General features: G+C 41.3%; 4 protein-coding genes across 4 annotated transcripts in view; 2 read left to right on the top strand and 2 right to left on the bottom strand.

Moving 5' to 3' along the window:
- Positions 1–89: 89 nt before the first annotated feature.
- On the bottom strand, positions 90–8307 carry LOC118340512 (ectonucleoside triphosphate diphosphohydrolase 5-like). The gene is made up of 14 exons (XM_035678534.1): positions 8246–8307; positions 5851–6083; positions 5329–5408; positions 4917–5060; positions 4344–4419; positions 3820–3855; positions 3381–3469; positions 3214–3296; positions 2823–2884; positions 2349–2450; positions 1933–2076; positions 1581–1637; positions 1282–1397; positions 90–811 (listed from the first exon to the last, which is right to left on the bottom strand). Exons 2-14 carry the CDS (start codon positions 6074–6076, stop codon positions 728–730), a joined length of 1299 nt encoding a protein of 432 aa, XP_035534427.1. The 5' UTR covers positions 6077–6083; positions 8246–8307; the 3' UTR covers positions 90–727.
- A 425-nt stretch (positions 8308–8732) lies between these two features.
- Positions 8733–16605, bottom strand: LOC118340509 (methylmalonate-semialdehyde dehydrogenase [acylating], mitochondrial-like). Its single transcript, XM_035678530.1, has 12 exons — positions 16464–16605; positions 16118–16159; positions 14747–14821; positions 14123–14284; positions 13916–13994; positions 12635–12937; positions 12205–12326; positions 11838–12027; positions 11518–11699; positions 10706–10885; positions 9860–9958; positions 8733–9774 (listed from the first exon to the last, which is right to left on the bottom strand). The coding sequence occupies exons 1-12, from the start codon at positions 16500–16502 to the stop codon at positions 9670–9672; spliced, it is 1578 nt and encodes a 525-aa protein (XP_035534423.1). The 5' UTR covers positions 16503–16605; the 3' UTR covers positions 8733–9669.
- lrfn5b (leucine rich repeat and fibronectin type III domain containing 5b) overlaps positions 16536–19637 on the top strand; it is a 15435-nt gene continuing 12333 nt past the window's right edge. The window contains exon 1 of the mRNA XM_035678528.1: positions 16536–16671. The gene's annotated coding sequence lies outside the window, so the exon portion shown is untranslated. The remainder of the gene's footprint in view (positions 16672–19637) is intronic.
- Positions 16899–19591, top strand: LOC118340510 (sterile alpha motif domain-containing protein 15-like). The gene is made up of 3 exons (XM_035678531.1): positions 16899–17119; positions 17234–17332; positions 18226–19591. The coding sequence occupies exons 1-3, from the start codon at positions 16979–16981 to the stop codon at positions 18397–18399; spliced, it is 414 nt and encodes a 137-aa protein (XP_035534424.1). The 5' UTR covers positions 16899–16978; the 3' UTR covers positions 18400–19591.

The raw sequence follows: 19637 nt of genomic DNA, 5'->3' as shown, positions 1-19637 counted from the left end.
TTTATTTTGACAAGTGTGAAATGGCTATGTTTGTACAAACAACCTTTTTTTCCTCAAGTTTTTGAAAATACTCCCAAAGAAATACTGAGACGGGTTTAAAAGTTTATGGAAAAAATAATGACCATGCATTGTTATGTGCAGTATCATTGTAAACAGTCTGAGGTTGATTTGCATTGATGATATTCTCCAATGGAAAATGACTCCCAGATATTTTAAAAACTCCAATAGCTGATATGATTGACTGTCAAGTTAAAATGTACCAGACACATGTAAACCCCATTATTACTAATAACAAAACACTTGACATTAAAGACTGCTAAAGTACAGTATATCACAGTGCTGCATGTAAACGCTGGTCTTGCACACCACAACAAGCCAGGCTCTTTATCAGCCTGAGTAAAACAGAAACCTATCTCCAACAAATTGTGTACACAGTAATGCCTAAACCTGCATTAGCTCAGTGTGTTATTGGTAACATCTTTCAAATGTCAACCTCCAGTGCTCCACTTGTTCTAAGAGTAAGGCACACATTGCTCATTTACAGCTCAATATATTAACACTTGAGAATAATTGCTTTTTAAAAGAAATTAAGGATTACTCATGAGGTTAGTTCTGTCCTTATGAGACAAACTGCAGATGTCTGTGGACGTTAGATAAGGCAGTGCACATTACTCGTGTTTGTTATTGAGCACTACCTAAATCAGCAGTGTTTGTTCCTCCCTTCTCCTTAGTGGATCTTCAGGTTGTGGAAGTAGTCCAACGTGGCGCCCAAAGCCCAGCTTGACTCCACGTTGTTCACTTTCTTGGTCAGCTGGGAGGGGGGGAAAAAACCCAACACCAAATGCCTTTTGTATTTATTGAAATAAAAAAGTAACAGTTTTTTTTTGTGTAGAATTTCCTTTTTTTAAATTCACTTTTTACGTCAGAGCATTAATTGTGTTATTTTTAAACTACGTATATTTTAGGTTATGTCAAAGTGTGCACTACAACTTCAATAATGACTTTGTGTTTAACATGTCAGGGGTAACAGAAAAGGGTCAGCCATCTCTGCCATCACTAATGCGTCATGGTCTCCTCCTGGGGTCTATTAAAATGGCACTAACACATGTTAATGGAGGCTATTTTAAACTCAACCACGTTCGTGTCTTTTAATGAGTTCATATCTTATGATTCATACAACTCTAGTCTGAGCTTCACAACTTTAAAAAATGATTCCCTCTGTTGATTCCTCATAAGCAAGGCCACAAATCTTGTTGACTGTGTTGTCTAAAACTGCCTCACCTGCAGCACAGTGCTCTCCTTGAAGCCAAACCCATCCTTGAGCAGACAAGTGATATAGGTCATGTCCATACACAGGAAAGAACTGATGGGAGGGTACTTGGTCATCTTATTGCACACTGAACAGACAAAAGGGGGAAATCATGTCTGTTAGGTTGGATAATTATCTGTATTCTGCTGAGGGCACCGTTTCAGATAGCAGCGAGGACGCAAGTCCAGACTATTGAGATGCACACTGTGTCTCAAGTACAGGGAGCTGCACATCTGTCATAATAACGATGCATTGCTTTTCCAATTCTCACCCTCTTTAGCTCTCTTCTTGAAGTCTCTGACCTCCAGCATCCCTCCTTGAACCCCATCTGTAACAGGGAGTGATTTGGGGTCATCTTCCTCACATTTAAAACGAGATACCATTAATTACCAGAGCAGATCTTCGTGCACATTTCCATAATACTAATGACACAGTTTCTGCCCTTTCAGCTTGGACTGGCAGAGGATAGCAATTTCTCTAATAACTACACACCTATAGCTGCTCAAATCCACTGAGACAGGCGCAGATGACTCATTGTCCTGCCTCTGTCTAGCACTGGAATGGGTAATAACATCCTGCTAGGTCTGTATAATTATGTAAGGTGTGTGAGAGTGTGTGCTAACCGATAAGGCCTGCATCCACCGCTCTGTCAAAGTAATAGGAGAATGCATAGAAAACACTGCTGTCTTGAAGCTCGTACGGCTGATGAATAATCCCCTTCACCACCTTAAGTACTTCCTGATAACAAAGCTTGTATCCTGCATAACCTGGAGAGGAAACAGAGACAGCGGTGTAAATTATGCATCTTGCGTTGGAACAACAATATGAAATTATGCGTAATTCTACTAAGTCTGTTTTAATGGGATTTGGAAACATTACTGCAGATTGGTTGGTTGGCGTTAAAACATTTTCAGTGTTGTATTTGCTCAAATCTGTCACTTACTCTGGACATTAGTAGTCTGCAAGAATCCCCCATCAGAAGGATATTAAAAGCGATGATTATACTGACTGATTATATGTTAAGTAAACCGGATCTTACCATCTGGGTCCCCGCTCACTTGATAAGTCAGCCCTCCAAAGCTCCATTCATCCCTGAACTTCTTTGGCAGGCAGGAACTTTTAAACACTCGCCACTCCAACCCTGTGAGAGCAAGAACATGACTTGTTTCATCTAAACTGGCTCAATGGCCTCACACCTGGTCACCGTGACCTGAGACTGACTCACTAACACAATTTTCTCTGAAGCCCTTCGATGACTTATCTCAGAGTCTCACTTGAATTGTTTATTAGAAAAAAAGACTTGAAGTACATCCCACAATAACGCCCTTCTGTCGTTGACTCCTTTACTGAGTATTTGGAGAAATGGGTAGGAAGGAAAGAACACCCGAGAGAGCACTTGGAGAACTGACTCACTGCTGTGTTTCGGTATCCTTAAGAGACACACTCACAATGAACAACATTGACCCACAGCTAATGGCAACAGACTGCCTTTTCCTCATGTACAGCACAGTACCTTCTGCACCCAAAGCGCCAAGTGTGGCCAGCCGAGCTGCCATCAGTCCATTTCCAAGGTAACTGGATGAAGTTAGAGGATTGTTATACAGTTACAAAACCAACCAGGAACAGACTGTGTATGTAACAAGTAAGTCATTCTGAAAATAGGCCAAACAAATGGTCTGCCTATTATTCATGTCCTAATGACTAAACAGATAATAGAAGTTTTCCTGATTAAAAACAGATCCCAGTGAAGTTACAACAACAAAAGTCAGTTGCATTTGTAACTTAATCAGTCAATACTGGAGGCAAATTAATACATTTAATCAGGAACTGATTCGGTGCTACTACAAATAATTAACATGTAGGATTGCTGTTTTATGAAACATGGATTAATTATAGACTCTTACCTGTGAGTGTACAATTCAAACGTTGAGTTGAAGATGTCAAATCTGGCAACGTAATCAGCAACAGGAACACTTTCAATGGTTTTCTACAGTGGAATATGAAGGACATATCTGGTTACTAATCACTAAAGAGTTTAATTTGTACAGAAATCTGCAAGTGAACAACTGACCCTGAGTTTTGGCAGGAAAGTAATCTGCGTGGATCCTCCTCCAAGATCCAAAATTCCCACTGTCTTCTTGGTTTGTGCTTTCAGGTGACCTGAAAACATTTCCTACTTTAATTGCAGCCACAACAGAGAAGAGCTAATCAGTTATACCTTAGATGCTATCTTCAAAAAGCCTGTGTGACACAGAATGTGTGACCCAAAAGTATAAATTCCCAACACTGAGCCTGATACGGATCAGAGCTATCCCCTTTAGGGAACAAAATCATAATTGTATGCATTCAGCCTGTAGTTTTGAACCAGGAGTCTATAATAAGACACTATGACAGTTTCAGACACTGAGTTAAATTTAGATGTACAGTAGCTGAGCTCGGAAAACACATTCAGGAGGGATGTTCAGTGTGTTATGTTGCAGCTCATGTAGACATGAGTGTACAATACTCACTTGTAAGGAAATTCACTGATATCCAAGCCAGGATTCCTACATTAAAGAGCAAACAGGCAAATCAAGAAATATAAAACAGTCATTCCAGCTGGAACACAGTTCATTTGAGAAAAGCTGACAACAAATTTTCACAGAAATTACTGTTTGCCGTATACAAACACTTGTGCAAACACGTGAGTAAGAGCTATAGTTCTAAAAACAAGGTTGAAATGCTGACAAATCAATTACACTGTGACACAACAGACAATAACAAATTTTCGCCACATAATTGCAGCCTTTAAGACAACAACAACTTTGCGGTGAGGAGCAATTTCATTTTTTTAAGTCATCATAAAAGACAGCAATAATCTACTGTAATTTAGTTAAATCTCTGCAGTAAACAAAGATTCCTTATAGAAATTGCACAGCACACTAAAAGTAGGGCAGCAGGATCACTGATGCCACCTACAAAGTAGTGCAGAAAGAACATGAGCCATAACTGACGAATGTGTTACTTGTCAGGGCAAAGGGTGGGCAGACGTTACCTTCGTTCGTGCCGTTCATTATGCTGACGCTGTTGTCTGGGACCAAAAAAGGAGATTCATCAAACACATGTTGAACCTGTGGGTGAAGAAGAGGAGGGAGGAGAGTCAAAATGAGAGGGAGAGAGAAGAGGGGGGAGGGAGAAGAAGGATGAGAGCACGAGAGAGCCAAGAAAAGCAGCAGAGAAATGGCCTTAATGTTATCTACTGTAAGGGTAGCTCATCCAGAGGTGCCCTCTGCTTGAAGGGATTAATTAATTCCCTCAGGGGGATTAATAAAGTATCACTTATCTTCCAAGGTGCCCCAGGGCCATCCATTACTATCTTATCCCCTCCACAAGACCCTTCTACACTAAGCTCACACCACTCTGATAACAATACTCTTCCTCTTGTCTCTGTGCCACCTGCCATAGCACTGGAAATGTCTCTGCCTGCTCCTTCCCTGGATAATAGGTTGCACCTTCCTTTGAAAGTGTCAGACAATGTAACGCCTAACAACTCCCCTACGATAAAGAACTGCGCTCCACTTTACAGAGATCCCAACAGTAGGTCATCAGCGCCACTGCACTCTTTTACCTGGTCCAGAAGAGCCTGGGCTTTCTCTGCAGCCAGCAGCCGAAGTCCAGCTGTGGCTCTGAGGACCACTGGAGTTCTCTTCCACTCCAGACGAGGCACAGTCTTCTTGGCCACCTTTAGCAGCATCTTCACCGTGTGTCCAGCCTTTAAAGACAGAGGCAATGCTCACTACGTAACAGCACTGCTTAGAACTGGCTTTTGATAATAGGCTGCCTGGTTAGAGTTGAGAAAACACTGTTCCATATCAGGCTGCTTCAATCTTCACTTGTTATTCTCACATCCTACTTACTTTAATTAGACATGTGATTCCCCACAGAGGGAGGCTATTGGCAGTGTTTCTGAGTACAATGCAGAGCCAGTGGACCTTTTCCTTTGGCTCAATGTAATTGATTAGACTTCACAATGAACTCACCATTTCAGGGGAGTCGACATATGCTGACAAACCGGGCTTTATGGAATGGAACATCTCATTGTCCAAAACAGGCAGCTCCTCTAAAAGATACAAGATCCACCCACATCAAATCTGCAGCAGCTATTAAAAGCATTAAGACGTCTAAATCTGCTTAGCATGCATATGCAGAATATATCCCCTTATTCAAGATGAGGCATGTTGACTCGAATCTGACAAAATAGGATTATTGCTTAAAAAGTTAATGGAGTCAAGTATAACCTCTGTCCCCTGAAGTGAAAATGTACAGGTTTACAGGAGGGAGAGGATAGAGAGAAAGTTGAGGACAGGGACAGGAACTGTAGAGCAGCTTGTGACTCTGCTGTTTGCACTGTAAATCAATTGAGCTTAGTATTTCACAGGCCATGTAAATATGGCATCCTCGCTGCAGTAAACACACATATGATTTAACCTGCCTCTCACCCTGATATCATAAGATGAGTCAAAACAGCAGAGGGAAGAAGGTCAGAGTCTGCCCAGTATTACCTGAGCCACTCTGGATGAAGGTGTAGACATGGATGCGTGTCCCTGTGCTCCCTGCATCAAACATCACTGCATAGAAGATGCGGCTGTGGTTTGCTGGTCGGCTGAGACTGGGAAGGACGCTCCCGATGCTGTTGGTCAAATCCAGCAGAGAGGTCCTGACCTGGGCTCGGCTCAGCCCTGCGACCGCGAGCAGGACCAGGAGTGGAAGTGGCACGGTGAGCTTCATCTTGACTCTGGGCAAGGAGCAAAAAAACAGCAACAGGTATCCTTCTGTTACCGCACTTTAGCACAGTTAGTCTATTGAACTGTTTTGAACTGCTCATAAAAAGCAGCTCAAACTGTTGCTGATTAGCATTGGGAGATGTTAAACAAGCAGCAGAGTCATTCACACCAGGGCATTTGACCACTCCCCGTCAGACTTTCTGACCAACCACAGGGACAGATCCCAAAATCAACCTCTCCACCTGCTGAGTCAACTCCCGTGGACAATTTAGAAAACATCCCAATTTCAGCGTGTAGGACTTACATTGGTGGACTTTAATCCTTTGATCTTAATGTTCAATCGATAAAACACAGAAACCGAAGCATGTCTCAACATCTCGCTACAAAACTCAGATATCTAATGTGAGGAATTATGATGTGTTAAAGGCCTCAGTCAAGCAGTGTCCTGTGGGAAACCCCACTGAGACGCTGTCACCCTGCTTACACTGAAAATGAAGAGACTGAAGACTTTTTTATTTTGTGCTATTGTCGGGAAAACTTTAATAAAATGAATAGAAATGCTACAACTGGACATGTGACCGTTATGGAAACTATGGCATGACTTTACAGTTAATCTACCAAAACCCCTGGCTCTGTCCCTTTATTCCTTTATCATTTATTTATTGCTAAGTGGTATCTATAAAGAAGACAAAGGACTATAGATGAATTTTCTCATGGGTTTTATTTGCCTACTGCAAAGGGTGCATGCTTGCTGATTTTAACCAACTCCCTGCTGAAGATGCAACTAACCCTCCTTCATAAATGTACAGAACCAGTTACGTGTGTCAGACACATTCAAAAATGAATGTGAACTGTAATCATCTCATCATATAAGAAGGGCATGTATTAGAGTGTGTACTATTGTTTTACTGATGTCTTCAGTGACTTGTATCAATGTAAAGTAACTGTGTGGCTCCAGAGTGGACAGTATGCTCTGAGGCAGGGTAAAACAGGGAACTGTGTCAGCCTTCACTCAAGTCACCTTATAATCTTATTCAGTTTTTTCATTTTTAGAAAACTTTGCTGTAGTTCTTAAATACCTATATTCCTCCTGCTGACTAAAGGCACAAAAGTCACATTATAGAACTTTTCCCTGATTTAAAACAATGTTCTCACAGCTGTATAGTTAAATATCATATTAATCAACACTGTCAAACTATATAAACAATAATGTCTGAGTGGAATTTAGATTGGAAACAAAGAATCATGATTGGATCTGAAGAGGTTATTGTTGCTGCGCATACTTTTTTATAAAATAAAGATTTTATAAAATATTAGCACTGAAAGTGTGTTGGGAGTTTCAGGAAGCTTAGTTTTTATAAAGTTATGTAAGGTTAATTATATTTTTACAGTTTTCAAACCATTATATTACTGATCTAGGGCAGTTTAGGATGCTTATATGCAGGATATTCCCAGAGCAGCCTCACTACATAATGAATTCAAAAAGTCTCTTGCCAGACGAACAATTTTAAAAGTAAAATAAACCTACTTTTATTGTAGCAGTAACAGAACCCAACCAGAAAATGTTAGCATAAAACTCTATCTAACAATCTACTGCCCTGTACATAAAGTTAATAACCCACTATCAGAGAGGCACTGACGGTAAGCAGCATGTTTTATCAGCCAGTGTCTCCGGATGTGAATTCAGTACAAGTCATGTGAAACATGTAGTTCATTCAATTCACAGCACTACAGTCTTTATACAAAACAAACTCCAGCTCTGATGGTTGTTATTGGGGTATTTTATCTTGTTAAACTTTAATTATTTAAAATATTAAGAGATTACTCGTTAGTCGTGTTTTAAACGGTCGTTACCGGTAACTTGTTAACGCTATAATGAACAGTTAACCCAAGAGATCTCCGCTCTACACTGAATCATTTACACCTTTCTCCTCGGTGTTTGTTAACACTAAGTTACCCCACATTAGAGCAAGGCAGCCGGTGAAGTTTGTCAACAAGCTATCTCAGTTAGCTGACTGTCGCTCATTACAGCGGGTTCCTCAAAGCCGCTAAAAGTGGAGACAAAACTCCCAAAACACTCCGGGAAGAAACCAAAAGAAACCTCAGCAGTAGAATATGTAGGTTAGCTGCTTATATGAGTGTTTTCAGGACGCTAAACACGGTCCGAGCTCACCATGTTGTCCGGTTAGCTGCTCTTCTCGAGGCTGGCTCCTCGTGACGTCACCCGTGTTGTGATGACGACGACGATGACGAGGTGGTGGTGGGGAGTCTCGTGCGGGGCTCATCAGTGGATGGCACGATAAAAGATGTTGAGTACAAAACAGCCAGCCCACTAAGAACAATATAATTCCCACCCTGTCAATTCAGTGGTTCATTTTCTGCCAGCAGTAGCATCATTTCTAATGTATACTTTTCACAGGCTGTCAAAAGAGTGGGATGTTTTCAGCAGAAAAGATTATAGGCTGTGCATTGCTGAATCAGAGAAACTCAAGTTCAAACATCATCCCATACTTTCCTTCTGTGGAATTCGTCAGGCATCGTTTAGATCTGCACCTTCTTTGCTCCAGCATACCAAATATAATATAATTTCCCTCAGGATAAATAAAGTATCTATCTAAATATGGCAAATGCAACGAACCAGAGGACCATTTGAACACAAATTAGAATTCATTTGAGTCAAATCTTTATTCAAACAGTGAACTACAGACTCAAATACCATTATTATCATCTCTTAATCTTCAGCCACAAGACCTAAAATAGTCAAGGGGACAAAGTGTGAAGTAGCTCAAATACTTTGGATGGAAAGGTGTCAAGCACATACTGTGCTGTAACTGCAGCACTACTAACAGTTTCATCACAGGGATTTCATCACAATGGTTTATAAAGAATATCAGATGTCAGGTCTGTGTAAAGTAAAACACTGCAATTTAACCTCTATATCACTCATGACCACAAAAAGTATCACTCTGACAATACAGTACAAAACTGTGAACCTCTATCAGACACACAAAAGACACATTAATCCTAACACTGGACAGCATACGGTAGGATATACATTTAGAGAACTCAGCAACCATTGTTTCAGTTTTAATGGAGTTGTGTAGTGAATGGGCGTGTCCTTGTAACAGGCTAAAGAACCACAGAGGATACTGGAGGAAGACAGCTGATTCTTTAAAATGCAGAATCCCTGATCCTTTTGTTTTTTTACTGTAGGTTTTAAGAAATGTGATACCAGGGTGCACAGCCGATCACAAAAATGACCATGATTAAATAATCGTCCACCCGCTCAGAACAGGAGAAAAAGGATACAAAATACAAGAAACCAATGAAGAGGCTCACAGCACCATTCATTGCATCAGTCCACTTCATTTCCCCCATATCCAAATGAGGTCTAATTTGCATTTGTGTGTTTGTGCAACAACATTGTTTAGGATGTTCAGAGTTCACCAGCTAATCACCCCCCCGTGTGACTATTTCTCAACAGTGAAAACAACATGTAACGTTTTTTTGTTTGTTTTTTTTTCCAAATTCCCTCCGCGTGCTTCTTTTTAAGGCATACGACAAGTCAGTGACGGTTCTGCTGGATGTGCTGTCAACTTAGCGTCCCATGGTTGGCATGGTAACAGCTGGGCTCGTCAAAGTAGCGTCCTCAGCCTTCCACTGCGACGTCACAGTCTTGATCTGAGTGTAGAACTGGATGCCCTGTTAGTAGAGAGACATGATGTGCAGGTTTTTATTTGGATGCAGAGTATTTCACAACACATGACAAGCTGCTTTTGTTATTTACCTGCTTGCCATAGAAGTTGGTGTCTCCTCTGAACGAGCCTCTGGAGCCAGTGAAGGAGAACATGGGGAGGGGGACGGGGATGGGCACGTTCACGCCAATCTGTACAAATGCAGACGCACATGAAAAGAAATCATACATAACTACTACCAGGGATCAAATATAATGTGTGTTATTTGGCTGGCATAATCTTTCATATGTTATATATGGCATGTTTAAAACCAGGTGTGACATCAATATGTATTTTCATCTTTACACGTATACTACATGGTCCTCCGAACTAACTTTAAAAGTAAATGTGATGGAGACACAGACAAATAATTTCTTTAGGATGAATGTTGTGAAAAATTATTTTCTCACTATCTGCAGGAGAAGTGTTGTTATATATTTAAAATTCTACATCGACTCCACTGGAGCGAGACTCGATTATCACACAGAATCTGGATCAGACTCATGGCTGCTGCAAACTGGCCCCAAACTTCCTATGTATTGGCAGGTGATACCATCTTAAAACATGCAAATGTTTTAAGATGGCTCTTCCTGACATTACAATGTACATTTGAGCGTGTGTATTATTTTAAGGTAGATGAGCACATCCTTTAATGTCTAAAAACATCAGCAAAATGGCTCTATTCCTTTCTATTCCACATGAATGATGTCCGTTTTCTTCTTTTTCAGTCACAATGCTTCCCACACAAAACTGTTTACTCATCATCAAGTCTCACACAGGTGACTCACTGAGGACCAAAATAACACCAAAGGTGAATGAAAACCATGTAGAACCAATAGCGTTATCTGATATATCTCCAGCATCATTTTATTCAGCCTTGGTAAAAAAGCGTCCCTCACCTGGCCAACGTCCACCTCATGTGTGTATTTGCGTGCTGTGGCTCCATTGGTGGTGAAGATGGCGGTGCCGTTGCCATAGGGGTTATTGTTGATCAAAGAAATCGCTTCATCAAGATCGCCAGCCTCCAGGACGACAAGCACCGGTCCAAAGATCTCCTCTTTGTAACACTTCATGTCCGGCTGGAAAGAATGATCACATCAGAGATTAACAAAACATGCAACTAGTGCTTTAAATGCATTTAGTAAGACTTAAAAGCTACTTTCTATTTTAATAGATGCCACGTCCGACAATCATAACAGAAAACCTTGTCGGGTGGGGGAAAATGTCCCTGAGAAAGCTACACGTTATTTAGATGATGGTTTTATAAGTCTGTACTGTGACAGCCAAGTTGTCTGGGCAGGAAAATCTGTCCCAAGTTCCCATAACTCACAGAGTAGTCCAACTTTTAGGCTTAGGAGTAAAAAGCATTTTATTAGCTTTCTTAACCTGGGAAATTACTTCATCTCCTCAGGATATAAGAACTGTGGAGCTGTTCTAACCTTTGCTCAGCAGATATTAAGGCTAACAGTTATACACATTCAAGTTGCGGGGATATGATTTCAAATAATAACAAGTTTCATCTAACATATTTCTTGTGTTTGATAGCTACAAAAAGCTCCACAGAAATGAATTCCTGCAATGTCCTAGCAAACACTGTGTTTTTCTCTCTGCAACTTACAAATGTCATACTGGAACTTACAGTTCTTGCAGTAAACAAAAAAAAAGAAAAAAGGTGACCATGTTGCACCCTTTTGTCTTTGACAAATCTCACCGTAACATTGGCCAAGATGGTGGGTCCTACAAAGTTTCCATTTTCATATCCTTTGACGTTGACATTTCTTCCATCCAGCAGCAGCTTGGCACCTTCATCCACCCCACTCTGGATCAAAGACTCCACCCTGGCCCTGGCATCGGGAGAGATCAGGGGCCCCACATCTGCCCCAGGCTGATCGCCTTTAGGATAAAATACACGGTCAAATGTCTCTTTATAAAAAAGGTCAGTATCATGCTGCAACATTTTATATGCATAAGAACAAATACTATTTGAAATGCTTGGAAAATCCACATTGACACTGTCATTAATGAAGTTACCTGCATTTACACGCAGTGATTTGGAGCGCTCCACTAGCTCTGGGAGCCATTCACGAGAATCCCCTACAAAAATAGCAGTGGAGAGAGCCATACAGCGCTGGCCAGCTGCTCCAAACGCAGCACCAACCAGCTGGTTGATGGTGTTCTCTTTGTTGGCATCAGGCATCACCACACCATGGTTCTTGGCACCCTAAAATTAAAAATATAGGACACAGCTCTGTAGGGTTTCTCTCAAGTTAGACTGTAGTACGTCAAACAGAGGCAGCACAGTGCAAATCACACACATTACAAATATCAGTGATATTACTGAGTTGTTGTCTTGGTAACAGTAGTAGTAAAAAAAATAGTAAAATGAGTTCTGCTGTACCATGTTGGACTGTACTCTCTTTCCGTTCTTGGACCCCCGCTCGTAGATGTGTTCTCCAGCGGGGTTGGAGCCCACAAAGCTGATGGCTTTGATGGCCGGATGGTCACAGATGAAGTTCACCGCTACACAAAGATACAAATGGATATTGTAAATCCTCTCTTTTTCATCTGTGTCGCACCCTTAAGGCACAATATAGGAGCACAAAGGCCTCGAAATCAGAGGTACAAATCCTCTTGCCTCAAACACTTGTGAATTACTTGCAGATATAGGCTGCGCATATTATGGAAATTTCCTATCTACATATTGCCAGGGGGTATATGATTAGTGTTTGAATCATCCTTGGACCTTTCCCCATTGCTTATTACACACACAGATTGCGTGTCTGAATAAACATGGAGAGACACACACACACACACACACACACACTCACCTGCGTGCTGGCCGTGGATGATGTTGAGTGTACCATCTGGTGCCCCAGCATCCTGGAGCATTTTGGCCAGGAGCATGGTGCATCCTGGGACGCGTTCAGAGGGCTTCATCAGGTAGGTGTTGCCACATACCATACCGATGGGGAACATCCACAAAGGAATCATGGCAGGGAAGTTAAAAGGGGCAATACCAGCACACACTCCGATGGGCAGACGGTAGGTGTAAGTGTCCATGTCCTTGGTGATGGAAGGTAAGGTCTCCCCCAGCATGAGAGATGTAATGCTGCAAGCATGCTCAACCACCTCTGGGGGTGAAGAGGACGAGGAAAGGATGAATTAAACCAATACCAAAAGTAAAGAGATATAAACATATAAGATACACAATAAACAAATGGATGCATCTCTTAACATTACAAAGAAAAAAGGAGTTATTTAAGATGATTTTACAAAATGAATAATGCTTTGTAACGCAGACATTAAAATCGTCCTCTTTCTGTTAATTGATTTCTTTTCCCTATGAGTAAACTCTAATAGAACTTGTGAAAACTTCGAGCACTATTGGTCTCAGTACTGTAGGAAATCATTACTACTGGCAGCACACCTGCAGATGTAGCCTGTCTTGCAACTGATAAGTTAAAAGTTAGCATGCCAGAATAATTCGGGCATCCCAAAAACTGGGAACTGTACCAAGTACAAAAAAATACTTTGTCTTGTAATAACCAAAATATATCTGCATGGCCCTTTCAGTTTCTCAACATGGCTCTTGTTGATGCAAGTCAGCCAAAGTGCATCTTAATGAGTGGGACTGCATAATTACCTTTATATAGCATACAACTAAAAGCAGAGCCTGTTTTACATAAAAACAAACTAGGTGGTCACACTCTAACATCAGGACTTAACAATGTGATGCTGCAGGAATATGGTTTCCTTAACCTTTGTTTTGTTATAATTGGACACTCTGAAAGCCTCTTGAAAAGCAGTTTAAGCCTCTATATGCCAACATGGCCAAAACAGAATCCTTGCGCCATTATTAATTTAAAAGTGACTTTCGCAGAGAGTGTCTGGTTACATGAAAATAATTGACACCCTGCAGCCACTTAGTTCACGCAGACAATGGCATAAAGGGTTGCTAAAGATATATAGACTTTTCATCAGAAGACACAGATACTATTGACAATACTTTGAACAAGGGAATTTGATCTCTGCTATATATTCACCAGCACTCTAATCTAATCGGGATATCAAAACCCAATGGCATACTGGGAAGGTTATGCTTTACTTACGGAGTCCTCTAAATACATCGCCCTCTGCATCAGCGAGAGTTTTGCCCTGCTCCAAGGTGATTATTTTAGCCAGTTCTTTCTGAAATGTAAGAGGAAAAACAGCTTAACTCAAGAGAAAAAAAAATGTCCTTGTTCTTCAAGTGGATACAGAAACATATTGGTGATAGATGGAAAGAGCCGTATGAGCAACAGACAAGATTTCCCTACAATGTTATCCTTGATGAGCTGCTGGTAGCGCAGGAAGATCTGCTGCCTGCTCAGGATGGAGGTCTCGGACCAGGAGTGGAAGGCTCTGGAGCAAGAGTCCACGGCCGCCAGCATCTCTTCCTGGGTAGCTTTGGGAACACGTCCCACCACCTCATTAGTGGCCTGAGGAGCGGGAGACAGTCCATACCAGACAAGTTGACTGAGAGCAGGGGAAGTCATTACTTGGTATTACTGCATGTGCATTAATTCATTAATATTAATAACCAAATGTTTTCTATCCTTTACAAGTTTGATATTTTATGTGATGTAAGTAGATGGCTGTTTTTGCGTGCTATAATCCTCCATTACTACTTTGCTAGAGGCTTATTTATACATGCTCTACAGCAGGCTGGACTTTTGGAAGATATAAAACATGACTGGTTATACAGGCTGGACTGATTTCTCTTACTTTACAAACTAAAATATTATAAACTGGCAAATTAAGACCTATTTTCCCCTCACCAGTGTTCATAAGTATAACAACTACAGAGTTGCACTGGTTATGCAGCCAGCTTATATTATACTAGAGGACTTGTTACTGCAGCCAATTCACAGGTTGGATATAGTTTAGTGATGAATACTTACGGGGTTGTGAACGTCGAGCCATTCAGACGTGTTGGACTCAACGAACTTGCCATCAATGAACAGCTTGGTGGTGGGCTAGAGGATCACAGAAGCATGTGATTAAATCTCTTCCTGCCTTGTTACATCACTACTAAGTTCATTAAGGACATCCATCCATTACAGCATATACAGTGACTTTCTAAAGCAAGTCTCTTTCCTTTCTATACACACACACACAGTTCTTATTGTTATTGGTTAATTTAACATTTTGAAGTGTGGGTTTTCTTGTGTGGACATTTCTAAACACTGTTGATGGTTCAGAGGCTTCAATGTTGCATTAGCAGTCCCCCAGTCCCATAATACACACTTATTCTAAGCAGCTTTTTTCAGTATATTGCATGTACGTAATAAAAATAAGTAAGCATAGATACTATCAAAATGCTTGATTTTTAAGTGTGCTGATGTACATTTTACCCGCCAATGTAATGAATAATAGAAATGTAATAGAGGCAGTTTGATTAACATCCAGCACCATATGTATTGTATCACTTCCTGCAAATCAGTATGTTGATTTCTTGCATACAAACTGTAAAAACAGTGATGTTTTTCACACATTTCAACATGGATTCGAGGGCTATAAAAATGTTTAAATACCCTTTTTTGGATTTATACTTCAAAAAGATCTAAATATAGTACCTTTGGCTTCATGTCACAAACAAGACCTCGCACACATTTCCAGTTAAAGGAATTTGTCACAACCATCAAAATGTGGACAACTTTTGTTGTGGAACCTAATTGATAATAATAGAGCAGTACAATCAGTTCATAATAGCTTATCCCAGTAAATACATACTGTAATAACAAAATACCATAATATGTTTGTCATTTTGACAAACTCCATGGGATTGATCATCTAGTAGAGCTGGCGTACCAAGGCTGAGTCCTTGCTGCAGCAGCCATGGGTTCGATGCTGACCTCTGGCACTTTGCTGCGTGTCATCCCCTCTCTCTTCCCCTCTTTTCTGTCCCTTTTCACTATCACTAACAATAGAAGGCAATAAAAGATCCAAAAAATACTTTAAAGAAAGAAACTGTCTCTCCATTACATGATTGCCCACTAGGAAAAGTTTATATTTCAGAAAAACTGTATAATTCCACACTTGGTACATATCGTGGTGATTTTAAGAACCAAATGTAAAGGATCATTTAAAAAATGTTTATGTTAAATATCATGCATCAGTTAATAATCAAAATGTGGCATATGGAAAGTATGGAGACTTCTCAAACTTTAAAGAGCCTGCGTTGAACACATAACATCCATCCATTCATTCATCCATTCATTCATTCATTCATTCATTGCTGATTATGAAAGCAGGTGAGTGGAAGCTCTTACCACTGAGGAGGAGGAGTAACAACGACTCAGCTGGAGGGGGACCTGCAAGAAATAAAGTCAACTTCAGTTCATATTCAACCCATTGTCCAAGGTCTAATGAATGAGAGCCAAGCCTGACTGCCCCATTGCTCGTCTGCCCTGTCCACGTGACGTAAATAACACCTACCCGACTTCAATTGCACATAAATATGAAATGCTCGCAGTCAGGAGGAGTGGGCTGTGTGCAGCGTGCATGTTAGGAAACCACTTTGCTAGCTAGCAGCGCAGGTTGATAGCTATTTTGAGTTGCATACGAGTCAAACAGAAAACAACTGCTCTGTAAAAAATGAGCATTTATTTGTTTTACCTTCTTGTTAAGAAGTGACCGGAGGAGAATTGCTGCCATTGTGGAGAGTCGAGTTACACTTTTCCTGCTCCGAAGCCCTTCAACCGACCCACAGGACACGGGAGTGTAAAGAGAACTTCAGCTAGCAGAAATGTTGCAGAGGACAGAGTGGCGGGATACAGCGCTGCGCTTTCACTCGATCTACAAGTCGTTAGCGGCTCGGATGGCGGTGAGTGGCGCCGGCGCACATCATTTGTTGATCTGGGAAAACTGAGCGAGACGGCATTCGCTGTTTCCGTTCAGTGTGGGCGGGACATACCCGATTTGAACGCCAATCACGGCGCGGCATTTACAAGCCACCCTAATTCGGAAGAAGCTGATTGGCTGTTCGTACAAACACAGACTGGCGTATTCCCTGTTACTTTATTGAGCCATTAAAATCCTTCTGCACTCAACTGTTGTGGTCTAGTTGCCTCGCAACGTCGGGAAGCCACTTTGTTTGAATATATATTTATGGCTGGACAACATGGGCTTTTATGTGCGAAGGCAACACTTATCACCTAGTGGCAGGTAACAGTTTCCATGGCAACATGCTCACAGGCAACATGGAGTTCCTACAGTGGAGTTGTCATGATGTTGCAAGGTGGATTGAGTCTTTAGGATTTCCACAATACAGAGTATGTTAACAGTCACCTGACTAAACAGAGATAACACTGACCCTCACTGAGTATGTGCCGAAGGTAGTATTTCACTTCTCAAAGCTCTGATCTCATTATTCATTTCTGTCGCAGGCATGTTTCACGGAGAACCACATCACCGGAAGAAAGCTCATTTATGTAAATTGTGTCTACTTGCCAAGACTCGGAGTCACAGATTTTAAAGACATGCAGGTACTCAGAGTTTTTAATTCTAGCCTCCGGAAGAGACTGGTGTTAATATGGAGACTTGTTTACATGTCAAAGATAGAGGCTCACACTGCTTTAACAGGCTATAACACCAAGATAATGATGGCACTGTCAGAACTAATATAATCTATATTATTCTTACCTCTTTGTCTGAATTGATTCAAATTTGGAGATGTGATCATTTAAGTAGTAACTTACCAAGTACAAATATAGTTGGACATCACATAAGCAAACTGTGGTATGGACATTTTTGCTTGATTTGACTCTTTAAAGGCAAAGTAAAAGAAAAAAACTAAAAATAAAGAGAAGCCTATAGTAGAAATAATTCTAAAGTGGACTGTAAACACTAGAAAACTGGTGTCTAGTTTGGGATAACTCAATTGCACATCCCATTTGGCACTTGAACGCTCTGTCTTTGAACAGTGTGACATCCAATTAAAGTTAGGTGTTGTAACCGAGCGTCACTGCCAGCAGACACCTCAGATCAGCTGTATCAAATATGTGCTGTTATCAGGTAAAGCGGCTGTTTTTTCTATTTCTCTCTGAGGTCAGAACCTAATTGGGTAAAAGCACCTGTATGTATTCAGGTCTGCTTAGAGGATCAAACCACATATCTTGAGATGGACAGACTCGGTACAGAATTTCCTGAGCTCTGTTTAGTCATAATTTATATTGGTTTAGCCTAAAAGTCCTTTGATGGATTTGTTTTTTGGAGTGTGTCCCTGGTACCTTTCTTCCCATGATGCTACAATCTTGGCGAGAAATGCTCGAAAGACTAGACACTCTCAAACGCAGTGGGTCTACCTTATTAAATAAAGGTTATATACTGTAAACATATACTTTATCAAAGGACTCAACCTTGCTGTGCGCCCCTGCAGGTCATCTCTGCACGTGTGCGCGAGCTGCTGGGGATCACAGAGACCCTGTGGAGTCGCAGCATCGCTGACCCTCCACGGGACAGCATGAGCCTGTTCCTGGAGAAAAAGGGCCGGACTGGAGAACGGGCAGACAGGCTCACCTTCCAGCAGTTCCTGGATAGCATGCGTCAGTGAGCAGGAGCCTGGCGTGAATCACAAAAAAATAATAATTCAACAAAAACCAAGACATGTCAGTGTCATTTCATATCACCAACTGTCAGCTCAGGATGACTCCAATGAGACACTCATAGTGGGTCACATGCAGGCCTTGACATTAACACATCCCACCAGCAAAATGCTTACATGTTTTTGTTGTGGCTGGTGAAGAATCGGCTATTCTACAGGGGTTTTATGTGCAAGAAGCCAACATGTGTTCAGTCTGAAAATCACCTCTGAAACGAATCTATTGGCTACTGGGTGATATCACAACAAAGACTGAGTGCAGGATTTTTTTAACACGTGTAATAGCATATCAGTGACTTTGTGCGCACACGTACAGTCTGATAAACAGCTTAAATTGCTCTTGCCATCCAAGTTCTGGATAAGTATTAAACCACTTAGGCTATTTCTATTGATCTCAAGTGGATGTGTTGTAGCTGGATGGAGGTATTGATCTGGAGTAGAAATCCTCAGGGTAATTCCGTGGATGACAATGAACACCTTTTTCAAAGTGCCCTGAGATCAGTATGTAGGTCATTGTTCTTGGGAATAAAAAACACTGAGTCTGCGAGAAGACTTCTGCGCCGCTGTACTGTATTAGACTTATAAACATATAGGCTACTTTGCCAACTTGCACAAAAGGCCATAGGATCATTGCATCAGATAGTGATGGGTGGAGTGCCAAGCAGACCCACTGGGAGCCAGGGTTTTCAGTTTCCACACTGAACACTTTGTTGCCAATAATCTATGTAATACATGCAGCAATATTCAGCTGTAGGCTACTATATTTGGCTTTAGATGTACCTGCACCAAAAGTTTTTTTCTAAAGGAATGGATGGATTTTAAATAACACTCTTATTTAGGCCTACACTGGTTATTACCTGACTTAATTATCATCACCTGCGCGCCTAAATCTGATCATCTCTGTCTGTTTGTTTTTTAATTTAATTTAATCTTTAGAGAATATTATAAGCCAAATGCATTTTCGTGCAGTGGAGTTCAATCTACATGAATAAATTATGATGCCTGCCTGTGAGATAGGCTGGGAGGCACACTGCATCTGTCTGTGCACACAAATGGTCTCTGTGCAGCTCGGAGCGCGCTGATTACCATTCCGAGCACAGCACCTCTGGTCAGAAATGGAGCCGGGTCGGTGGTTGACAGTAGTCCGGGGGCAGAAGGAGGGGAGGGCGGGGGGGGCATATTATGGCAGC

Source organism: Morone saxatilis, unplaced genomic scaffold (assembly GCF_004916995.1).
Source record: "Morone saxatilis isolate NCDOM2014 unplaced genomic scaffold, NCSU_SB_2.0 Contig7, whole genome shotgun sequence".
NCBI lineage: Eukaryota > Metazoa > Chordata > Actinopteri > Moronidae > Morone > Morone saxatilis.
The sequence above is the reverse complement of the archived record's forward strand: the minus strand, read 5'-3'. Positions and strand labels throughout refer to the sequence as shown.

Excerpts from the sequence above, each read along its gene's own strand:
- LOC118340512 (XM_035678534.1), bottom strand. The coding sequence starts at position 6,076 with ATGAAGCTCACCGTGCCACTTCCACTCCTGGTCCTGCTCGCGGTCGCA. Across the intron at positions 3,856-4,343 it reads AATGAACGGCACGAACGAAG|GAATCCTGGCTTGGATATCA; the intron begins GTAACGTCTGCC and ends TCTTTAATGTAG. Across the intron at positions 2,077-2,348 it reads AGTGAGCGGGGACCCAGATG|GTTATGCAGGATACAAGCTT; the intron begins GTAAGATCCGGT and ends TTTCCTCTCCAG.
- LOC118340509 (XM_035678530.1), bottom strand. The coding sequence starts at position 16,502 with ATGGCAGCAATTCTCCTCCGGTCACTTCTTAACAAGAAG. Across the intron at positions 16,160-16,463 it reads GGTCACTTCTTAACAAGAAG|GTCCCCCTCCAGCTGAGTCG; the intron begins GTAAAACAAATA and ends TATTTCTTGCAG. Across the intron at positions 12,938-13,915 it reads CGATGTATTTAGAGGACTCC|AGGTGGTTGAGCATGCTTGC; the intron begins GTAAGTAAAGCA and ends CTTCACCCCCAG.
- LOC118340510 (XM_035678531.1), top strand. The coding sequence starts at position 16,979 with ATGTGCGAAGGCAACACTTATCACCTAGTGGCAGGTAACAGTTTCCAT. Across the intron at positions 17,120-17,233 it reads TAGGATTTCCACAATACAGA|GCATGTTTCACGGAGAACCA; the intron begins GTATGTTAACAG and ends TTTCTGTCGCAG. Across the intron at positions 17,333-18,225 it reads CAGATTTTAAAGACATGCAG|GTCATCTCTGCACGTGTGCG; the intron begins GTACTCAGAGTT and ends GCGCCCCTGCAG.